The 23,653-nt window shown below is 45.5% G+C and overlaps 1 protein-coding gene, 1 long non-coding RNA gene and 1 pseudogene across 9 annotated transcripts in view; 2 read left to right on the top strand and 1 right to left on the bottom strand.

Annotated features, from left to right (window-relative positions):
- Positions 1-20,593, bottom strand: part of ILKAP (ILK associated serine/threonine phosphatase) — a 29,292-nt gene extending 8,699 nt beyond the window's left edge. The window contains exons 1-10 of one of the 8 annotated variants that reach the window (XR_009541002.1): positions 20,439-20,593; positions 11,568-11,633; positions 11,038-11,094; positions 9,057-9,104; positions 7,716-7,835; positions 6,168-6,294; positions 4,666-4,772; positions 3,944-4,037; positions 3,577-3,664; positions 2,084-2,205 (exon numbers count right to left, since the gene is read on the bottom strand). Coding sequence is in view for 7 of the 8 variants with exons in the window: in XM_060151690.1 (XP_060007673.1) it covers positions 2,084-2,205; positions 3,577-3,664; positions 3,944-4,037; positions 4,666-4,772; positions 6,168-6,294; positions 7,716-7,835; positions 9,057-9,104; positions 11,038-11,094; positions 11,568-11,633; positions 20,439-20,493 (884 nt within the window). In the remaining variant the exon portion in view is untranslated. Of the gene's footprint in view, positions 1-2,083; positions 2,206-3,576; positions 3,665-3,943; positions 4,038-4,665; positions 4,773-6,167; positions 6,295-7,715; positions 7,836-9,056; positions 9,105-9,833; positions 9,877-11,037; positions 11,095-11,423; positions 11,468-11,567; positions 11,634-20,438 lie in introns of those variants that run through there. The other 7 variants (XM_060151690.1, XM_060151687.1, XM_060151688.1 and 4 more) reach the window with 7 other exon arrangements.
- On the top strand, positions 12,659-13,928 carry LOC132521569 (heterogeneous nuclear ribonucleoprotein A1-like; annotated as a pseudogene).
- A 276-nt stretch (positions 20,594-20,869) lies between the features above and the next one.
- LOC132521979 (uncharacterized) lies at positions 20,870-23,428 on the top strand. Its single transcript, XR_009541003.1, has 2 exons — positions 20,870-21,085; positions 22,140-23,428. It is a non-coding gene; the product is annotated as an uncharacterized LOC132521979 (long non-coding RNA).
- Positions 23,429-23,653: the final 225 nt, after the last annotated feature.

The raw sequence follows: 23,653 nt of genomic DNA, 5'->3' as shown, positions 1-23,653 counted from the left end.
AATAAATGATTCATGCAAGGCTCACTAAGGGATGCTAAAACCGTCAGCTGAAAGGCTGGTGGGCCACAATGTTCACAAGGTGCTCAAGTGTATCTCCCCGGATCATGGGCTGATAACACAGAAACACGTCCTTTCACTCTGGAGCCATCTGTTGTCACCACATGGTAGCCATGGTAGCCAGCATGGAATCAGTATCACACCAGTGACCTTACATGGCTACTGAAGTGAGGGACTATCAAAAGTACATAGCATCCCCCGTCAAATATTTTTGCTGAAAATGTCTTATCTGAATTTAAAGAAGCCTTTAGACCTAACTTCTAGTTCACAAGAAATACACACAAGCGACTTAAACAATACTATGAAAAAACAGCACTGGTGACCCTATACAAGTGCTGACTAGTGATGATCCAAGCCTAGTACAAGTGGAGATGATTCTACATGGAAAGATGTGAGTTCAAGGTAGATGCGAACACTGACCAGACCCTGGTTTCAAACAGAGACACTGTGGGGACAACTGGGGAAATACGAGTACAGACGGGATATTAGATAACCTAACACAACCTAAGGAATTATTATTTTCTTAGGTGTTATGTCTGCAACTAACTTTTAAATAGTTCAGCCAAACACACACATAAACAGACAAAGCAAAATGGCAAAATGTTAACTACTGAATCTAGGTGGTAGGTATTGAAATGTTTACTCTTTTAAAATGTTTTCTGCATGTTTGAAAATTTTAATAATAAAAGGAGGAGGGGGTGGTGGACAAGAAAAAGCATGCCACCCCTGGCCTCAGGCAAGAGATGGGCCACAGCCTGGCCCTGCTGCTCAGGAACAGAAAGCCCCTGCTGTCTCTGAGCCTCCCACCCCGTTTCTCTAAATTGAGGGGCTCACCCTAAGCCCACACTGTTCTTAGCAAGTAGGGACTGGGAAACAGGAAGTAAATGCAATGCAGCTAATCTTACTTTCAGCCATAGGACTGCCAATGTCAAAATCTTTTCAAGGAGTTCAGGCAAAAGCAGCATTTTAAAGTTATAATAAAGGGCAGAAAAGGTGATGCTGACACTAACACTGGGGTCACATTCTCGGGCATTAACTTCCACAGCAGTCATGGGGGAGAAGTCAGGCACAGAGCACTGGCCAAGGTCTGAACCCAGCCTGCAGTTCTGTCGACACTCATGTAGCAGCCACAACCAAGACCCAAATCACCTTTGACTAACCCAGGAGTTTTTTTAACCAACCCTAAGAATTCTAACTGCTCTCCAGAGACCTCCCTGCACCCCTGGCTAGAAACAGCCTGAAGCAATAATAAAAACTGCCCCAAATAAACAACAAGAGAAACTACACATCCAAGGACAAATAACTGCACTCATACACTGATATATTACTTCTCCCTTATCTCCAACAGGAGACAAAATCCTCATGGGGTCAAACTGTAAGATGAACCAGAAAACACCTCTGATCAAATTCATAGTGCAATGTCCTTAAAGTATAATTCTCCTAAAGTGCAGAAAAGACTTAAGCCCTCCTTTAACTACCTGAGAGATGGCAGATGATAAACTAGAGCCGGCACACACCCTTCAAAGGTGTAAAGAGAGATGAACTGGAATTGCCACGGACGCAGCCAGGTAAGAGCGGCCCTCTGGGCTAGATAAGTTGTTCTCCAGGAAGACCAGAGGTGATCAGCACACACTACTGTCTTACATTTACTGTCTTAACCACTTTAGATTTTCTCTCTGGAGAATTTGCCGAAAACTGTAGCTTACCGGGTTGTGACAAATGACAGCTTTTATGAGAGTTACCAGGACCAGAGACAATGCTGCAAACGGTGAACTTGAATTTGAGACAGGTCTCCTGTTGCAAACGTAGGGAAGCATGTTTCTTGCATACATTTTTTGCTCCCACTTGGACACAGGTGAAATCCTACAACACTCGTTCACCTACTTCGACTTCACCAGGTTAGACCTCATACAGAGTCTCATTACGCTGAAGACTGCATGACACAGAACGTTCCACCCTCAGAGGTCTCAAGGCTGCTTTTACGTAAGTGAACCCTCCTTCCCGAGTTCCCGTCACTCCCGGTTACCTGACATTCCCTCCAGCCTTCTGTATTCTCATTCGTTCCTCATACTGGGTTGGATTATGCTCCTTGCTGAGGCTTAAGGCTGCATGTTTTTGACTCTCCTCATTGTAACGACACAGGATTGCCTGGGAAGATGGAGAGTACACTGACTGTGAAATTTAATGAGCCCAGCACCTAAAGTTGACAGCTGAAGAGAAAGGCTAACAATGGAGTTTCAGATTCAGCCTCCTGCTGACAAACTTGAGGTCAGTGGATCCAGCATCAAAAGTACAAGCAGCAAAGTGGTGTCACAAAAAAAATTCAGGGAGAGAAGCCCCGGGCTTGGGTCTCAACTCTGGTGCAAACTCTGCTGGATGACCACAGCTCACTGCTCACCCTCACTAGGCCATCATCTTCTCATCTGTGACGTGAAAGGGAGGACCTAACAGGTACCAAGGCCCCTTTAGGCGTTACCATTCCAAGAGTTTACAATGGCAAAGACGAGGGCAGTTTGGTGGGCTGACCAAGTACCTCTCCGTGGGTTCCCGCCACCATGTTTACTGTGTGGTAACTTCCGGACAAACCTCTTATACTACAGAGGAGGAAGCCTGAGGCCCAGGGGATAAGCATCGTGCCTAGAGTCAGAGAGCAAGGCCAGGACTCAAACTTGGGCCTGGCTCCAAAGTCTCTCTTTTTTTGGCCAATTTTACTCATGTTGTTTTTTTAAGTCCTTTGATCTAAACACCTATGTACAAGAGACAGTCCACTAGACAGACCTACTAAAACATCACCAGAACATGAACTCCACTAGGGCAGGGCTGTCATCTGTGATGCTACAGCTCCTAGCGCTCCATATTTATAGATCACCCTAAAAGCAACAGGGGTGGGAGCAGCTATTTCCACGTCTGAAGGTGCTAGTAAGAGTGGGAAGGTCACTTTGTCCAGTGACTGCTGAACAAGCATGGAGAATGGCTGAAAAGCAAGCGGCAATGGAGGTGAACATCCGCTCCTGGCAGGGGAGGTGGGAGGGACTGCAGAGACCTTGCAGAGCACTGCCCTCCAGCTCTGTCATTCCCCACAACTGGGACTGGGACACAGGATGTCACCAGTGGGAAATCATCGCGTTTCTCCCTCAGCCAGGTGTACTGGGCTCAACGGATATATGTCACATCTTCTAGCACTTTCTAGCTACAGCTTTTGAGTTATTCATTCATTATGGCCTGAGGTCAGAAAAATGAAGATGAATATTTAAGGTACTTGCAGGCCAATTAAATTCCAACTCACAGCTCTGTATCTGACAGACAGGGTATAAGCCTTCTCAGAGAACAAACAGCCTCAAGCTTAGCTGCTGTTCCCTGACCCAGAACTTAAACCCTGCAGCAGAACCCCCTGCAGCAACCCCAATAGAAGATTCCAACCCAGCCATCATCACTGTAATCTTATTCAGCAAGTGCTTCTACAGCTCTTCTCCCATGTGACATGCTGTTATCTAAATAGGTGCCTCCAGAGTCACGTACCCGACTATCTCCGAGGTTGGCAATATAAAGAATGTTGTCTACAGCCAGAACACAGGTAGCAGTGGACCCATCTTTCCAGGCAGGCTTCCTGGGGGGAAACACATCAGAAATACAGTCACCACCAACATGCTAGCACTTTGAGGCTAATTTCCCGAGTTGAATGGGGAGTCTTATACTTTTTAAATGGATGGTTTGATACGTGCTTTTTTCTGTTCCAGATTTCGTTAAGTTGTGAGAGATTACTTGGTGCTAGGAACTTTTCAGACAGTGAGCATCAGCATTAAACTGCATTAGCAGGCCTGGAATGTGTTTAGGAAAACAACACGCGTGCTCCACTCATGTGTCTTCATGTGGTTATTACACTTACTGGCTTGAAGCTTGCTTCAGGAATTCTTCATCAGTATGCTTGAAAGTGTCCAAGAGGCATCTTTTCACGGTTTTCTCTACACTGATTACATCTCCTATTACAGAAGGAACAAAAGAAAACAAACTCTTAAGGAGGGAAGATTATCCTCCCGCCACTGTCATTTTGTTTCTGTATTACAACCAAGAACAGCCTGTACTTCCTCACCTCTAAGTGCCACCTGCATTTGGTTTTAGTAGTCTCCCAAATACAAAGGCAAGACACTCACTTGTACCCAAAGACATTCCACGAGAGGGGCCAATCACTCAGAGACACGAGAAGTTCCATACTAGACACACCTGCACGGCCACCGTACCTGCTCACCTCGGAGCCGCCTCCTCTCAGCCCTGCTCTTTTATTTTTTTTTATTTTTATTTCTTGCAGTACGCGGGCCTCTTACTGTTGTGGCCTCTCCCGTTGTGTAGCACAGGCTCCGGATGCACAGGCTCAGCGGCCATGGCTCACGGGCCCAGCCGCTCCGCGGCATGTGGGATCTTCCCGGACCAGGGCATGAACCCGTGTCCCCTGCATCGGCAGGCGGACTCTCAACCACTGCGCCACCAGGGAAGCCCATCCCTGCTCTTTTAGAGTCACCAAGGACTCTGCTAAAGCCAGTGACATGTCACTGATCAGCACAAACAGCCAACACCAAGATGAACATGAACCGATTTAGCTCTCAGTCTCACCTTTAGGAAATTTCCTGATTAAGTTCTGATGCAAATTCTGTGCAGCAAATTTTGAGGCTCGAATTCCTCCATGTCCATCGAAAACAGCAAAATATGAAACCCGGGTACTGGAACAATGAACTGAGAGTCAGAGAGATTCTCACAGCAAAGACTACTCCTCTCCATAAAAGCTGTTAACTCTTAGACAGCGAACATTAACATTACCTGAGACAAACATTTAAGTAACTTCCGTGACATTTTTAAATTAAGAATTAAAAACTCACACTTGTTTTTAAAAATCAAGATCTATTAACCCTGATTTTTCACTAAACTAAAATTCAGAACTTTTTTCTATTTAAAGCAGATTTAGTTTCAAACACTAACACACAGATAAACAGTTACTGATCCAAGACGGTCAAAAATATCTGTAAGAGTTATAGCTGATTCACTTTGTTGTATGGCAGAAACTAACACAATATTGTAAAGCAATTATACTCCAATAAAGATATTAAAAAATTATTTTAAAAAATCTATGAGAGACAGAATAGGGAATTTCAGGATTCTTGCTCAAACTCCGACCAATATAGAATTCTTAAAGCCTATCTTACTATATAGTCTTATTCCTATTCCCCTTTCAAGTTTTGCCAAAAAACATAAATAGAATAAATGTCATTAAAAAACTGTTTCAAGAAGGATAGAACAAAAATGCCTATGAGAAATGACATTTATTCTGCAGAGCTGCTCTTTTTTCAAACATTTTTGAAATTCCTTTTCAATCTGGGACATCACAAGCCATGAAAAAATAAATTTCATGTGGTTGATAACTCAGAATCTTACAGCGTAGTATTTGCTAGTTATGGCTTAGTGTTCCTCAATTAAATCTATCCCGAAAATATCTACCCCCGTGGGGCTCTCCAGAAGCCCCTTTCCTGGGTTCGAAAGCAACTCCAAAGCATATTCTTGCTCTTGGTGAGCAATGGCTTTTCCTCCATGCCTTTTCCTTCATTTTAGTTTGTACAACTGCAGGAAATCTTCTTGATGCCATTTCTGCTTTTTTGTTCTTTCTGGGCCCTCGCTATATGCACTAGCTCTCCCGATCACCATTCACCTCTGTAATTAGCAGCTTCTACCTCTATCTCCTGGGTCAAAGAATAAGAATACTATCTGTCAGAACCTCTTCAGGTACTGGTGGAAAGCACACACCCCAAGACCCAAAATAGGGAGAGTCATTTCCCAATTAGCAGGGTTTCTCAAGTTCAGCAGGACAATTGTTGTAGGGCTAACCCGTGCACTATAGGATAACATCCTGGCCTCCACTCACTATATGCCAGTAGTACATCCCCCACTGTGACAACCAAAAATGTCCCTGGGGGGCAAAACCAACCCCAGCTGAGAACTACTGATGTTGAACCAAGCAGCTCAAGAAATATGTCTTTCTAATAAACACAAACTGGATACAGCCCAAAGTTCCCATCAGAACAGAGACTTTTATGCCATCAGGCTGCTAGAGCACAGACACTCACATGAGGGAGGAGGGGGGCCTACACTCCTCGGTGATGTCATTCAGGATGACATGGGCGTCCTGCATCTCCTCCCGCTCGCCCTTCCGCTCAGCTACATAGCCTTTCAAACCAAAGATCACCGAAGAGCCTAAGAAAAAGAGAACAAAAAGCCAATACAAAACTGTGCCCTTCTCTCCAGAAGCCCTAGTCCCAGAGCAAATGAGAGGGAACTATGGCTGTTCTACTCAGCAATGCCCTAATGCTGCAAACAAATAAGCTATACCCCTCAAGGCATCTCCCGGACTGCAAGTCTGTTACAAGATTCAGACCACTGTTGGACAGGGCCGGTCTCTGCAAGGCTGAGCAGTGGAAAGGAGACAGCAGACGACAGCAAGTTAGTACAGAATGGCTTCTCTTGCGAGGGCATTAAGTCAAAGCACCAGAGCAAGGAATGTGCTGTCATCCCACAGAAGTGGGACTTGAACTGGGGCAAGGAATTCTGTGCAAATCTAGTCTGTCAATAATTTAATAAGGACAAAAAAATTTCTAGTTTAGAGGAATGCAAGCAAGTAGAGTTTATCCCTAATACCCTGCTGGATACACTGGAAATATATATTTCCATGCTTGAGGCTGGAAGAATTTGAACAAATGGTAAGATCAGCTGCTTTTACTTTAACTGAGGAAGGAAAGGAAAAAGGAGTTCACTGGAGGCGCAGAAATTTCTCTTTAATGGCTGGTTTAAGCTTTTTCTGACACCTAGATCCATAGAAGTGATAGAATGAGCGCTTTCTGAAGAGTGGCTGGTGGCAGGCACAGTGCTCTCCAGGCTCAAGGCAGTGACAAGCCAAGCTGAGCGCACGTCTTCACAGCAGAGGTGGAGCAGGTCCTCTCACACCTGCACTGCAGCCTACAGCCTCTGCCTTGAGATCACTTATGGCACAAGACAAAGTGGCCAGTGCGATAAGTGAAAATCCACAGTTTTTCTCTTTAGCTGATACTTTTCATTTCTTCCCCACTCACTGTGACATGCTACAAAGCTGACTACAAATTTCAATTGCTTTTTCCAGCCTCAGGCTGTCTCTTGGGACCTGTCTACTGAGCTATTCACAGAATTCCAAGTGCTAACCAACAGGCTGGGGACAAGGAACTGGGGGGCCAATAAGCTAAACACTCACTGCCGAAGGCTAAGTAAGAACTACCTGTGGTTTTTAACCCTTGAAGGACAAATGCAGGTTTCCTATCTGACCAAAGGTAACAGATGTACATGGAGAGCAAGGAGAGAGGAAGCAAAAGTAAACTTGGAAATCCGTTTGCAAATAAGAAACCCTATCCACTTCTTAAATACAGACATTAAAAGGAAGTATTGGGTTGGCCAAAAAGGTCATTCAGTTAATGAATACATTATTCAATGAACTTCTTGGTGAAAATGAAAAATGTCTTTTATTTTTACTTAAAACCGAACGAACTTTTTGGCCAATCCAATATTGTCGGAAAGCTGAGCTTGCTTTTTGCTCTGGGTTGTTTTACAATATGAAGTCTAATACATTTGTTTTCAAACTGTCTGAAAACCTTTACAAACTTTCTTTTCCACAAGCTCTTCACTGCCATTCTTCTCTTCTTCAGAGGCTTTTCTCTTTGCTCCTTTCCCTTCATTCTTTACCACCTGGGATATCGAAGTGTCAAGAGAACCTGGAAATATAAAGTCAAAGCCAGACAGAAACACAGCTGTAGATGATAAGAGTCCCTAGCAGACCAGGCTCCCTCCCAGCCCTCAGAGACAAAAGACATTTGAGAGAGGCCTGGCAGAGAGAGAGGCACAGCAGTCACGGCTATGACTTTGAGGGGTGGGGCAGTGCCTGGGCACCCACAGTGGGAGACCACAAATTAAGATCCAGGCCCTGCTCAGACTGGCATAAGACGACATGCAAGAGAGGCTTCTCAGTGGTAAAAATACACATTCATATCTTGGGGCTATGGCACATATATGATGTTTTACATCCACAAGCCCTTACTTATAAATAAGTTTCCAAAATCTGCAAAGTGAAATGTCCTGAACCAGTTCAAAAGAGTAACAAGTGTAGGGCTTCCCTGGTGGCGCAGTGGTTGAGAGTCCGCCTGCCGATGCAGGGGACACGGGTTCATGCCCCAGTCCGGGAAGATCCCACATGCCGCGGAGCGGCTGGGCCCGTGAGCCATGGCCGCTGAGCCTGCGCGTCCGGAGCCTGTGCTCCGCAACAGGAGAGGCCACAACAGTGAGAGGCCCGCGTACCGCAAAAAAAAAAAAAAGAGTAACAAGTGCCAAAAAAGGCTTAAAATAAACATCAGACTTTAAGAACTGTATGTATCCTGAAAGGCAAAATAGGACTGCTGAAGCCATTCCCACTTGCAAAGGGACGAATTTGTATTCAAAGCCAGAGCTAAGAGCACCTGCAGTGTGTATGCATTTTGGAACAACAGAAGTCTAGTTTCAAATCTCAGTTCTGCCACTTCCAAGGGGTGTGCCCTTAAGGCAAGTTACTTAACCTTCTAGCCTCAGTTTCTTCACCCGTAATAGGGCGAATACTGTCCTCTCAGGGGCTTGTTTGAAAACTGCTGGGGAGAAGGTATGTAAAGCATTCATCACGGTGCCTGGTCCATCAAGTATCCAATAAATGGCCCTAAGTATTCTCTGCATTTAGGTATAAAAGCATGCAACCATTTATTATTTATTCAACTATTCTTTGCCAGACATTTCTGAGTACTGAGAAAAAAAAGGAAAGAAATGTCCCTGCCTGCAAGAAGGGTCAATTACTTGCAAAGGACAGATTTCTGCAACAGTATAACACACACATCCCACCCCACATAGTAAGGCAAACTGGGACAATGTCACGGATTTCCCAAAGGTCTCTTCATTAGCCTCCTGTCACTTACTGTTTGTGTTCCAGTTTTCCCAATGTGTATGTAAAAGAATCTTCCTTTCTTTTAAATTGAAAAACAGAGAAATGTTTTAAACTGTTATTGACTTCTCAGTGAATCACATTGTCATCAGAGAATGCGGTCTACGTATGAAGCTGATTCTTTACTGGGACTTACTTTATGGGCTAGAATGCAGTCAATTTTTGTAAATGGCTCTTGCCTGCTTGAGAAGAAAGATATGTCTTCTCAAGAAAGCCTAAATACTGCATACAAGATTGGATTCTATATCCAAAAAAAAAAAAAAATCAAGCTTGTTAACAATGGGTTGAGGTCTTCTAAGTCGCTACTAGTTTATTGCCTTTTGCCCTGTGGATAACTAAGATGTAACTATGCTGAATCTTCCTTTTTTAAATTAAATCTGTTAAGAGCCCTAGTTGCACACATTAACTTTCATTTTAACTAAGTGCACTGTCTTTATTGGGAAGGTTTTAGGGTAAATTGTATGAGAATGCTGTAATTTTTGGTATGGATACATAGCCTGAAAACCTGAGACTTCTTATGTAAGACGATTGTGATACTTTTTCTAAATATAGGAATGATACCTAATTTAATCCGTACTTTCTAGACTAATTCCAATGAATTTATGGTAAAGAATTAATAATACAAAAAATATACCTGAAAAGCAGCAAGTGTTCTATTTGACAACATAAGGAAGGTTTTTTACACTAGAGGATAAAACTGCACGTGAAAAAGGACAGCCTGCATCCCCACTGTCCCCCACCATTGCCCTACCTTCCCCCTCCCTTTGGGGGAATTCCATGTGAGAAGTTCTCAGTTAGTGGAATAATACATTCGTCATATATGACAACCTAGAAGAATCGGCTCTATTTTCCCCTTCTGTGTAATTGGGACATAAAAGGAAAAGTTAAACATTTACAGGCTCAGGTAGAGCCAATGTTAATAGGCTTGACAAAAATGAAATCAAATCAATAAAAAGAATCTTGAGAACATAAAAGGACTGACTGGAAAATAATTAACTAAGGTCTTGAATTTTAAGAATTCAAATTCCTGCACATGGTCTGTACCAGTCAGTAAAGCAGTGTCATTCTGACTTCATTTTCTTAAAATCAAAATTCTTTTTAATGTAAGTGGCATAAAACAAATGACTTATTTATCAGGAAACTGAAAATATTTTAACTGTACTTCATATATTCAGACACTTCTGCTGGATACATTTGGGCCTGTCAGGAATATAACAAGGCAAAACCAGAATGACAGACTGAGATTTTCTTTTAAACGTTAATAACAGGGACTTCCCTGGTGGTGCAGTGGTTGAGAATCTGCCTGCTAATACAGGGGACATGGGTTCGAGCTCTGGTCTGGGAAGATCCCACATGCCGCGGAGCAACTAGGCCCGTGAGCCACAACTACTGAGCCTGTGCGTCTGGAGCCTGTGCTCCGCAACAGAGAGGCTGCAATAGTGAGAGGCCTGCGCACCGCGATGAAGAGTGGCCCCCGCTTGCCACAACTAAAGAAAGCCCTTGCACAGAAACGAAGACCCAACACAGCAAAAATAAATAAATAAATAAATAAATTAAGAAAAACACGTTAATAACAAAGATCAAAGTAAATTACTGGACTCTTTACTTCTTAAAAGTCAGTTGCAAGAAGTAAAAAATAATCACCAAAAAGTGATGTAGCATTTAAGTGTCTTTTTGCTCCCACCTAATGGTATCTATTTAGGGTTTTTTTTGCGGGAACTTAGTTCCCCAACCAGGGATCAAACCTTGGCCCCAGCAGTGAAAGCACTGAGTCCTAACCACTGGACTGCCAAGAAATCCAGGTATCTATTCAGTTTTAATAAACCTTATGTTGTATTATGATTTAATATCATCCTAAGGCTTGTTACAAGCTATAAATAAATAAATTTTACGTAAGGGTAAAATAGTGCATATTATTTCCACCAGCACGTTGGACATTTTTCCCTACCACTTACCTGAATCACCACTGCTGGCTGGTGGGAGATCATCAAAAAGCAAAGGTCCCCCCGATCCTGAAACACAGCAGAACACTGAGTGAGCCCACAAAACCAGGAGGAGGCTTAAGTTTCAGAATCCATCCCACCAGGACACCTACACAGGTCATTGAAATAAACTCAAAACTCTTGTGTCAATCCAGTGGCAACTCATACAGTGCTAAATAATGTCTTGAACCTATTTTATTTTAAAGTCCTATCATTTCAAAGGAAACAAAAAAATCTGCCTTAAAGAGTTAAATCTTATTCCAGCTAGTATATTAAACACTCAAATGAACCAGAGAAAACTGCTCAACACTTTTATGCAGTTTCTCAGGGCTAGCGACTAGCGGATTTTTCTGCCTTACCTGATGCCATGGATTCAAAACTTAAGACAGTCCAACACCTAAAACATCTGTGTGTTGAAAATGGGGGAAAGGGAAAAAGATTGAGACAACTACAATCCCAGGATGACATGTTGACACACACCTGGGAGAGCCTGAAGACTGTACCTGAGTCAGTACTGCTGGCTGGAGGGAGATCATCAAAGAGCAGAGATCCTTTCTGAGCTTCTTTCCCTAGAACACGGAACACCTGCTTAGAGAGCATTTGGTCATTGGCCAGATGGGATTCAAAGGGGGACATCTTTAAGTTTACCATTAAATTCAAATCTTCTCCCCGCTGCTGGACAAAGCTTATTTTTAAAAAATATTTTCTTGACAGCCATTTAATAGGGACATTTGTTTCCAAAAAGTTACAGTCAACACATAATACAAGCAATGAAAGATGACCCAACAGGCGTTTTAAGGGCTATTGCGTGTTTTGAGGGAAACAAGTTTTTTTTTTGATAATTTCACTATTGAACAAATATTTTAAAATCTTTCTTTAAAAGTGAATCCTGGGAAGAAAAAACTGACTCTAGAGCAAAACAATAATTCTATCTTGGTACCTCAATACAGAACTTCAGAAATAAAGGGACTCTTCAAAGATCTACAGGTCTTAAAAATCCTATTTCAGTACCATTCTGAATTAACCACCAGGGAGAATCTTAAACACACGGAGCACAGAGATGGTGAGAGGCCTGAGGGAAGCCAATCTGCCTTAACAGCACAGTGCCCAATTCAATAAATATCTATGAAGAAAATGAGGGATTTCAGATACTCCAAGGTAAACTCAGGAGAAAGCCAGGAAACTTTCTAAAAACCTAAAGATTGGGCTTCCCTGGTGGCGCAATGGTTGAGAGTCCGCCTGCCGATGTAGGGGACACGGGTTCGTGCCCCAGTCCGGGAAGATCCCACATGCCGAGGAGCGGCTGGGCCCGTGAGACATGGCTGCTGAGCCTGCACGTCTGGAGCCTGTGCTCCGCAACGGGAGAGGCCACAACAGTGAGAGGCCCGCGTACCGGAAAAAAAAAAAAAAAAAAACAAAAAAACCTAAAGATTTACCTACCAAAAGTACTTATCTGAAATGTTTTATACTCAATTATCCCTTTCCACATAAAATGTAACCATTATTCCTTCTCCAGCTTTCCCCAAAATTTCTATTGAAGCTATGAAATACATGAACTGGCCCACAGGAACATGGGGGAAACAGAGGGCTAAAGATGAAGGTGTGGACATCCACGTCCTATGAAGTTCAACACATTGATCTTTCTCCTCTGAGTTCAAGTACAGAAATGTACTCATTTAAAAACCAATTCAGAGATACGTTCGGTAGATTACTCCTTTCTGCTCATGGACCCCGCAGAGTAAGCATCGTTGACATCTCCCCTCCGCCCCTCCACTGCCATCGTGTCTAAGTCAGAGTCACCCAAAGAGCCCGAACAGCTGCAGAAGCTCTTCATCAGAGGTTTGAGCTTTGAAACAACCGATGACAGTCTGAGGAGCCATTGTGAGCAGCGGGGAGCGCTCACAGACTGTGTGGTAATGAGGGATCCAAACACCAAACGCTCCAGAGGCTTCGGGTTTGTCACATACGCCACTGTGGAGGAGGTGGATGCGGCCACGAATGCAAGGCCACACGAGGTGGATGGAAGAGTTGGGGAACCAAAGAGGGCCGTCTCAAGAGAAGATTCTCAAAGACCTGGTGCCCACTTAACTGTGAAAAGGATTTTTGTTGGTGGCATTAAAGAAGACACTGAAGAACATCATCTAAGAGATTATTTTGAACAGTACGGGAAAACTGAAGTGTTTGAAATCATGACTGATGGAGGCAGTGTAAAAAGAGAGGCTCTGCTTTCGTAACCTTTGATGACCATGACTCTGTAGACAAGATTGTCATTAAGAAATACCACACTGTGAATGGCCACAACTGTGAAGTAAGGAAAGCCCTATCTAAGCAAGAGATGGCTAGTTCCTCATCCAGCCAAAGAGGTCGAAGTGCTTCTGGAAACTTTGGTGGTGGTCATGGAGGTGGTTTTGGTGGGAATGACAACTTTGGTCGTGGAGGAGACTTCAGTGGTCGAGGTGGCTTTGGTGGCAGCCGTGGTGGTGGTGGATATGGTGGCAGTGGGGATGGCTATAATGGATTTGGTAATGATGGAAGCAATTTTGGAGGTGGTGGAAGCTACAATGATTTTGGCAGTTACAACAATCAATCTTCAAATTTTGGACCCATGAAAGGAGGAAACTTTGGAGGCAGAAGTTCTGGCCCCTAGGGCGGTGGAGGCCAATACTTTGCCAAACCCCGAAACCAAGGTGGCTGTGGTGGTTCCAGCAGCAGCAGTAGCTGTGGCAGTGGCAGAAGGTTTCGATTACTGCCAGGAAACAAAGCTTAGGAGGAGAGGAGAGCCAGAGAAGTGACGGGGAAGCTCCAGGCTACAACAGATTTGTGAGCTCAGCCAAGCACAGTGGTGGCAGGGCCTAGCTGCTACAAAGAAGACATGTGTATGGGCAAAAAAACTCAAGGACTGTATTTGTGACTAACTGTATAACAGGTTATTTTAGTTTCTGTTCTGTGGAAAGTGTAAAGCATTCCATCAAAGGGTTTTAATGTAGTTTTTTTTTTTTTTGCACCCATGCTGTTGATTGCTAAACGTAATAGTCTGATCATGACGCTGAATAAATGTGTCCTTTTTTTAAATGTACTGTGTAAAGTTAGTCTACTCTGAAGCCATTTTGGTAAACTACGCCAACAGTGTGAAGTTAGTATTCCTTCAAGGTGATGCCAGGTTCCATTCAAAATTTACTTACAACCTGCTTTGGTGGAGAAGCTACTGTCTTCCGAAACCTTGGTGTAGTTGAACTGACAGTTACTGCGTTGTGACCTGGAGTTCACCGTGAAAAGGGTCACCCAAGCCAAGTCATGGAGTTTTTTGATTATTAATATATGATTGTTGGCACATCCTATGCAATATATCTAAATTGGATTATGGTACCAGATATAGATGGGAATGAAGCTTGTGTATCATGCATTATCATGTGTAATAAATAAACAATTTAATACCCTCTTAAAAAAATAAAAGTAAAAACCAATTCAATGTGTACGCTCTAAAAGTTTCATCCATATTGTCTTTTTGCCTAGAAATGAGCTCGGTATCAATTTTACTTTTTTAAAAAAGTAAAAATTTTAATTAAAATTTATAAACTCCAAGAAAGGAAATTTCTTCAGGAGTCTTTAGGTCAGAAGTACATTAAATACCTGGTAATTCCTAATTTAACAAAAAGTAACTCTTCTGCTTTATACCCCTAATGCAAATGGGAAATGTCGACTCCATAAATTACATTTTTATCCCTTAGGATTACCCTAAAGACATTAAGTAATTACAAATACTTTCATTTTTCTCACAAGTGACATAAAGACTCTGTGGGGAGTATCCAAAAAAACAGCATTAGGAGGACACTAAGAGGTATTTAGGATAACCATTTACTCACTGTATTAATCCTCCTACAAGAATTGCTAATATTCTAGCAAGCCACTTCCAAGGGAAACTCAAACTGTATTGGTCTAAGCATCAACATGCCCATTCCAACAGACTCAAAACTGAATGGGATGACCCAGAACAATCACACTGGATTCAGCGGGGCCAGAGCACCAGGCATCTTGGGAGAGGGGGACATTATAGGGAGGAGGCCAACCTGAAGACAATCAACCCTTCTACTTACGCAGGGTCCGATTTTAATTTCTGAATTAAACTACCCATCTAAGTCAGGTCTTTCCAAATCCAATGTCCAATGGGGCAAAGTCCTCTTTTACCCAGGTATTAATACATTTTCGGTCCTGGCAAGCATTCCTCATAATAGAGTTTCCAGCTTAGCACTAGCCTGGCCTCTCTCCTTTGGCGACAACTCAGTTTAAGTCGGTTCCTCAAACCTACCACCAGCCCCAGAGAAGGGCTTATCTTCCCATGCTGAACAGAATGAGCCTCTCCTCTCCTCTGTCACTCTGGAATACTGTGAGTGGTATTTCAATTAAACACAATGAGATCATCTCATATTTTTGTTGGCCACAACTGAAGATGGCTTATATAAATGATAATTAACATTCGCTGCCTGCCAGGAACGATTCTAGTGCTCTACAAATTTTAATGGATTTAATCCTTACAATAATCTTATGAGGTGGGTACTATTATTATTGTAATTTACTGATAAGAAAACTGAGGCGCTTAGGTTAAATAACTGTCCGAGAGAGAGCCAGTGAGGAGTGGAGATCCAAACCCAGGCAGCCTGCTTTCCCAGCCCATGCTCCTGGCGACGTGCTACACTGCCCCCACCCCACACTGTTCTAGGAACTTCACAAGGATCATCTCATTTAACCCTTACACAACCCCACAAGGAGAATCCCGAGGCTCTCTAAGATCTCTGGGACACCTTTATGCACCATCAAAAGGGTCAGAGTTAGAGTAGCTTGCATCTGGATTCTGTAACAACAATCTGTAGGTCACAGATGCTATAAAGGGAACTTCTGGTTAGCCAGAACCTTACATTCTGTTTTGGATAAATAGTAATTCAAAGTATTTGGAGCTGCAATCATTGGACCAAGTGTGACCTTGACCCTAAACTTTGGAAGAGGCCCCTGATCTAAATATAAGAACTCTCATAAAGAAAGAAACAAGACAGAAAACAAGTTTTTCACTACAGATAATCTTATCTAGATTGTTGGTTTTTTTTTTTAAGTTACCTACATTCTGAAGCTAAGTCTACTGAAAGTTACATACTATGCTGAGAAAAATACTCTTGGGCTGATTATATTCAGATTAGCTATAAGTTGCTACGTACAGTAAAGCAACAACAAGCTTTTAAATAGTTTGCCTAAACTGCTTCTTATACCTAGATTTTCTCTTCAACTACAAATGTGACACAGCTGACCTCCTCATCCGAGGATGTGGAACCTGTGGATACGGAGGGCATTGTACTAGGCCATTTTATTGATATATAAGGGACTTGAGCATCCTCGGATTTTGGTATCCGAAGGGGATCCTGGAACCAATCCCCCACAGATACTGAGGGACTACTGTACATGTTTTCCAAATACCACAGACGTATTAGAAAAAGGCCCCGCCTCCCCGCCACCGTAACAGTTTATTGTATACTTTCCACTTTCCTTTATGCTCGTGAACTTGTGTATGTGCATTTTAATTTTTAAAAGGTAGAAGTATACTATATACACAACACTCTACATATATCATTATTCATGTAAGCCATCACACTGGGTCTAACGATTCACTTCAACAGCCGCACACTATTCTCTATGGAAAGCACTGCCACTCACTTGGTCTGGTTCCCTTACTGACGGGCATGCAGCATGATTCTGGTTTTTTACATGACAAATAATGCCACAATAAACAACCCTAGGCTTATATCCTTATTTTATCTGCTAACTGCTGGTCAAAGGGTAAATTAATAAATCTGACAAATGCCAAAATTTGTTCCAAAAAAAGTTGTGGTAACTTTCACCCCCAACACGCTTTATGAGAATATCCATTTCTCTACACCCTCATTACCATCTTGCCAATTTTTAAATCTGATGGGTGAAAAATATGGCACATCAGTGATCTGCTATTCCTTTCCAGTGACGGAGGAAGCTCTGGTTGATGGGTCATTTGCATTTCTTCCTCTATAAACTGTCAGGACACATCCTTTGACCATTTTTCTAACGCGTCATCTCTTTTTCTTATTAATTTATCTGCGCCTTTCCCTTACTAGGGATAGTAACCTTTAGTATTGTGTACCACAACCACTTTCTCTCAGTCTGTCTTTTGCCTTTGTGCTATTTTGCCTGCAGAAACTTTTTATTTTTACATAGCTATATCCATTCTAATTTTTATGACTTGAGTTTTTTCTTATTAACCCTGAAGTTTTACAATTAGTCCAAGTTTTTTCTAATATCTCAGCCTTTATTTTATATGTAGATCTCCAATTTTCTAAAAGGAAATATTTTGAAGATGGCCTGCCAAGCAAATATTTACTTAGTCCCTGACAGCTGACCATCAGCTTTAAAGTGTACTGGTGTAGTGAAAGAACCACCCTATAAAACTGAAACCAGGTTACTGCCCAAACAACTTTAAACCAGGACACCTTTAACTTGTTTGGACTGCCAAATATAAGCTGTCAATCTTTAAAGACATCAAGTCAGCACTTTTATGAGTATAATGTACCAGAGAAATTCCATTTCTATCTAATAACAAACATACTCCCTTTTTTAGGTAAGCTATGTATACTGTATATAAAAAACCTGATTTCACTCAGCAGTCAAAACATGTTAGGGGCTGGTATGAAAACTCCTAATTTAGCACAAAATCTGAAAACATTTAATGCGTTCTTTCCACATTTTTCTTCAGACCATAAAAATTAAGAGGCTTGGGGTAGGAACATTAGATGTAATGTTTAAAACAAAAAATCAAACAACTAAATAAAATACACTTGATGTGATCTGAGGAGTGTGATACTTCCTCCCTTTGGACACTTAGTGTTTTCACAAAATCCATTTAAGAGTGCATTTTTTTCCCCTTCTGAATGGCTGTGAAAGTTAACTCATAGAATAGCACCTACTAGGCACTAGCATCTAGTAAGCGCAGACCTCGTGCTCTACCTGTGCTACATACTGTACACACAGCGCCCTGTCTAACCTGTGGGCTAACAGGAGGAGGCGACATTCATGTTTCCCAGAAGCAGGAACTGCCACAGAAGACAGCAAGAGCAGAGTTGGGATCAGAAACCACACAGTCTGATAACATGTCTGGAACAACTCTTTCTGGGGACTGTGAAAGTGTCTAGGTCTTTTATTGTTCCCTGAATTAGCTCAGAAATTGGTGTCACCTGCACATCCTTTGTGAGGGTCATGATGGTGCGATTCAGCCTCATCTCTCCATCCACTTCATGAAACCAACTCTATTTTCCTTTCATTCTCTCTACGTTCAATTTTGTCAATCAATATGATCAATTTTTCGGAAACAAAAAGTATGACGTTTTGAATTAAGTTTTCAAAAATCAAAGCATTTCCACAAAATTGTGAAATCAGATTCTGTTCTTGTTCAAATGATTTTGTTTAACCTGTTAAGACTCACCTTGTTGGTTTGAACTAAATGCCTGTCAAGATAACTTTGGGTCCCGATTCTGTCACTCACTTTAGTACTTATCCCTCTCAGCTTTCTGTCAGCTACAAATTCAGAAAGCATGCCTTCTTTGTTTTCAAAGCTGTTTAAAAACATACACCCAGCCAAGCAGGACCGTGTCAGTGCCCTCCCCACAGGCAGGGAGCAGCTCACGAATCCACGCTTCAGGGAAGGGGGCGTTTAAACTTCACGCAGCACCCCTGCCACCCTGTCATCTCAGCCAGGGCTGGATACGCCCTCCCAAGCACCAACATGTAAGAGTTGTCAAGTTTTGTATCGTTTCAAGGGTCCCTTTGCGATTCAAGAAAATGACAGGCCCACAGGCACATCTGCGAGTCCAAACGCTGCCCCAAACATATTCAGATAGAGGTTATACTCCATCAACAGAGTAAGGAAGAGTGCATACACAAGCCAGAGTTTTCACCCGTACCTAGAACAATCTAGAAAACAAATCTCAGAAACAATCCACAAGATGAATGTTTGGTAGGGAAAAGTCACGGCACCGTTACTGGGAATAATGGTCCGACAAAGACTGGCCAGCCTGGTGGTCCACGTGTGACAAGCCAGAATCCAGGCCCCATGGAGGGCACAACACCCCCTTCTCCGGGGGCCTTTCTTTTAGGGCCCCATGTCACAGTAGCCCTCCACGCTGGTACGCCCAGGCCAACTAGAGAACGAAACGTTCCCCAAAAAGCACACCGTTCCCTTGCCTAGAGTCTCTGCAAGTCCCAAGTCTACCCATCTTCCGAGAGGCCAGACTCCAGCACCACCTCCTTCCCCGCTCTCTGTCCACGGACTACAAACGTCGCTCCTCTGGACACTCAGCGTTTCCCACAGGCATTAACCTTAGCCATGTTCAATCTTCATCACTTGCGTGCAGAATTAGGCTCCTGGAGAGCAAAGGCTGGCCATCAGTCACCCTCCCCTTCCCCTTCCCCTACTACAACGGCAGCTCCCGAACCAGGCTCTGCAGACCCGCGCCGGGCGGTCCCAGATCGCCCGCGGATCCCCTACCGCAGACGCGGGCCCCCGCCCCCCGCAGGCTTTCAGACTGAGACCCGGCGCTGAGCTGAGCCTGGAGTCTGAATGCGTTTTTAGAGTTTTCCATGTTTTCTGCCACCAAGCTGGGCTCGTAAAGAAAGCCCTAAACCACAGCACCCAGCTGCGTACCTAGCCGTGAACACATTCGCAGGTCTTGCCAACCTCAACCTGGCGTGGCCGTCACCCGCTGGACACACAGGACCAACCGTGCGGCCCCCGCGCTGCTGCCGTGGGCGGCTCCAACCCCAGCCTCCAGGAAGGACCTGGCACAGCGGCCGAGGTCGGGGGCCGGCAGGGGAGCGGGCCCTTCCCGGGGCCCCGGAAAGCACAAAAACTACCATGAATCGTTAGATCCAACGAGAGGAGCAGAGAGAATGAATTCTCTCTTCTGGGCCTCACAACCCCAAGGACTGAGTCGGCGATGACTTCCATCTCCGGGGTAGAGACGAAAAACAAAGCCGAAGAAAACGCAGAACTGGGAGCGCGCCCGGAACGACGCGGCCCACACGGCGAGCTGTTCGGACGCAGGCCGGCGACCCGGCGCGCGGCTCCCGTGAGCGGACGGCGGCGGCTGTGCACGGGCCGCGGCGGCCACACGTGTGGGCCGCACACAAAGGTCCCCGAGCCGCGGTCCCCTCCTCCTGCGCAGCGAACATGGCGGAGACCGCGAACTCCCCGCGCCGGTGTAGGCCGCGCTCACCCTCCCGCGTCCCCGCCGCCGCCTCAGGCGCCGCGGCCTCAAGGCCGCCGCCCGCCCTCCTCCTCACCGTCCGGGCGGCCACCCGCTTACCCGCAGCCGGGCGCGGCGAGCGCTCGGGCTCCGGCAGGTCCCCGAACAGGTCCATGGCGGAGGCTGGGAGGCGGAGGCTGGGAGGCGGAGGCGTCGGCGGCGGCGGCAGCGGCGGCGGCGGCGGCGGCGGCAGACGCGCAGCCCGCGAGCGGCGGCGGGCTCCACACCCTGCGGCTGAGGCGGAGGCGGAGGCAGCGCCGGCGGTGGCTGTTGCGGCGGCTGGGCGGTGGCGGCCCGGGAGCCGTCAATCACCCGAAGGCGGGCCCGGAACGCCACCAATCGGCGCGCGGCGTGGCCCGGCCGCCCCAGCGGCCTGCGCGCCGGCGGGGGGGGGGGGGCGGGGCGGTGAGAGGGCGGGGGGGCGGGGCGGTGAGGGGGCGGGGCGGAGGCGCGCACGCGCACAGATCTACTCCTCGCCGGCTGCGCGAGCGGATACCTGGGCGCCGCGCCGCGGACTGTGCGATGTTTCTCTCGGACGCCCGTCCCGGGCCCCTCCTGCTCTTCCTGGGCACGGCCGTCCGATACCAAGAAGGCCCTTCCAGATAGACATGTCTGAGCTCGAGGGCAGCTGTAGTGAGCCCTGGTGGCCCGGAAGGCTTTATGGGGTTTTCACATCGGTTCCGTCCCTTCATCCTCACACCGCCACGGTAGGCCTCCATCCTTGGCCAATTTGAGATTGAGAAGCCGAAGCCTCATAGAGCGGTCCCTTAAGATGCAGTGTGGAGAGGAGGCATGTCTCGACTGCCGCCATCCGGGCACGTGGCGGGGAGGGGAAAGGGAGCGTCCATGGCAGGTTCCAGAGAGCAGTGACGTTAGGGAGCTGGCCTGGCACACAGCTGGGCCTCGGTGTTCTGTTGAATATACACAGGTTCATAAAACGTCGACATCAGGCTCTGATGACTGATCAAGCCAAAACCGAGGCGCCTCTCTTCATGTCTGAACACAGACGAAAAGACGAGCGTTGGCCAAGCCACAAAAGTGACCAAACATCCTTCTGTCTTGGCCAATAAGAGTGACTGCTGCTTCTTTACCAATGACAAGTTTAGGATTTCTCTAGTCTTCCTACCTTTGAGATACGATTTATTAAGACATCCAGTCAAGGAATTGCCTCCTTTTCCTGGCATAATCCAATCCAGAGCAAAGCCCTGCTTCCTTAAATGTTTCCCCAAATCAACTAACACAGACCCAAATGTAAGTCCTCTGCACGTCCCTTTACTGAGGTTGCCCGTGGTAATAGTCTCCCTGGCTGGGATGAGTAATAACCCAATTCCGACGACTGCAGGTGTGTTTCTGGTGATCTCTGGCTGAGGACACTGTGGGGCCCAGTGGGCCTTCATGCCTCTCATCTACTTGCCCGCTCACTCACCACTATTTGAAACCCTCACTGCTCTCTGCTCTCCCTTTAACAGATGAACTGCCTCATCCCTGCAGAAATGCTCTAAAGTAGCAATACAGTCCCATTTCCTCACCTCTCATCCATTTCTCAGCCCACCCCAACCTAGCTTCACCTCATCACTTCCCCAAAACAGTTCCTGCTAAGCTCACCAGTCATTTCCCACTCTGTGGCTAAATGGAGGTGATGTTTTTAGTCGTCCCCATACATGAATCCCAGCAGTATGACACGGTCAGTGTCTCTTTCCCTTTGGTTTGTGGAACACATCGCTCTCCTGGTTTGACGCCTGTTCTCTGTCTGCTTTGCAGGCCCACGTCTTCTGCCCGGCGATTAACTGATGGCATTCTTTAAGACTTGATCCTGGGTCCTCCTCATGCCACACTCCCTCCTTCGGCAAATCTCATCCACACTTGGCTTGAATTACCACTCATCTAAACGTGGTTCATTAATTTATGTTTCCTACCAGCTCTAGATCCACATGTTCAAATATCACTCATGTGACATCTATTGGATGTCTCAAAGGTACCTCAAGGGTTTCCCTGGTGGCACAGTGGTTGAGAGTCCGCCTGCCGATGCAGGGGACACGGGTTCGTGCCCCGGTCCGGGAAGATCCCACATGCCGCGGAGCGGCTGGGCCCGTGAGCCATGGCCATTGAGCCTGGGCGTCCCGAGCCTGTGCTCCGCAACGGGAGGGGCCACAACAGTGAGAGGCCCGCGTACAGCAAAAAAAAAAAAACAAAAAAAAAAGTACCTCAAACTCAACATGTCCCAACCAAAATCATTTTCTCGACTCCTCACCGTATCCCCTTCGATATCTCCTTCCAGGATTGACACCTCCCTGTGTCCCTACCCCAGAATCCCTCTTGGGAAGATAGCCTCCAAGGTGGCTTCCACAATCCCCGTCTCCTCATATTCAGCTCTTGTGTGGTCACCTTCTTTTGAACGTGGCTGGTGTGACTTGCTCTGGTCAATAGAGTCCAGCAAAAATGTCAGGAGGTATGTGGTTACGTGGATGTAATTCCTTCACACAGGTTAGTGACACCCATCCTGCTAGTGTGACCCAGCAGGATCCTATGAGGCCTTCTCAGAACAGACTCCCACCCATGTCCTCCACCTGCCTTTTGTCTGTAGAAAAACTTTAGTCAAAGAAGTAATTTAATCAGAGAAGTGAGAAAATGCAGAAAGAAAGGAAAACAGTCAAACAGGACAAAATAATAATACTTTAGTCATTAAACAAAGTCAAGGACATTTAGTTCTTCCTCAAGGACTCTAGATAATATTCTGAACCACATCCTTTGAGCTGTTTTGCAGATACTGAAACCCACACCAAGTGGAAGAAGTTAACTGTATGCTGCCCACAAGCACGTAGACCCCAAACCAGTTGGAACCAGAAGGTTGATGATGCTGATTCCCAATTACCTCACCACCAACCAATCAGAAGAATGTCCATGAGCTGACCACGCCCTGTTCCTTGAACTCCGTAAGACTCCTCACTCCCCCCTCCAGGGAGGGACACACAGTCTTGAGGGAAGTAGCCCGCTGTGGCCCCCTTCGCCTGGCAAAGCAATAAAGCTATTTCTTTCTATTTCACCCAAAACTGTCTCCGAGATTTAATCCGGCGCCGGTGTACAGAGGCCAAGTTTCAGCAACACTAAGAGGCTCTCTCTTGCTGACTTTGAAGAAGCAAGACACCATGCTGTGAGCTGCAGAATGGAGAGGGCCACAGCGAGGACCCGAGGGTGGCTTCCGGCTGACGGAAGCGGAGGGCTTCAATCCAGGAGCACACAAGGAAGTGAGTGCTGCAACAGCCTGTGAGCTTGGA

The sequence above is a fragment of the Lagenorhynchus albirostris genome, chromosome 6 (genome assembly GCF_949774975.1).
Source record: "Lagenorhynchus albirostris chromosome 6, mLagAlb1.1, whole genome shotgun sequence".
In the NCBI taxonomy this organism is placed as follows: Eukaryota; Metazoa; Chordata; class Mammalia; order Artiodactyla; family Delphinidae; genus Lagenorhynchus; species Lagenorhynchus albirostris.
Note: the sequence above shows the minus strand (reverse complement) of the source record. Positions and strands in the feature narration are given on the sequence as shown.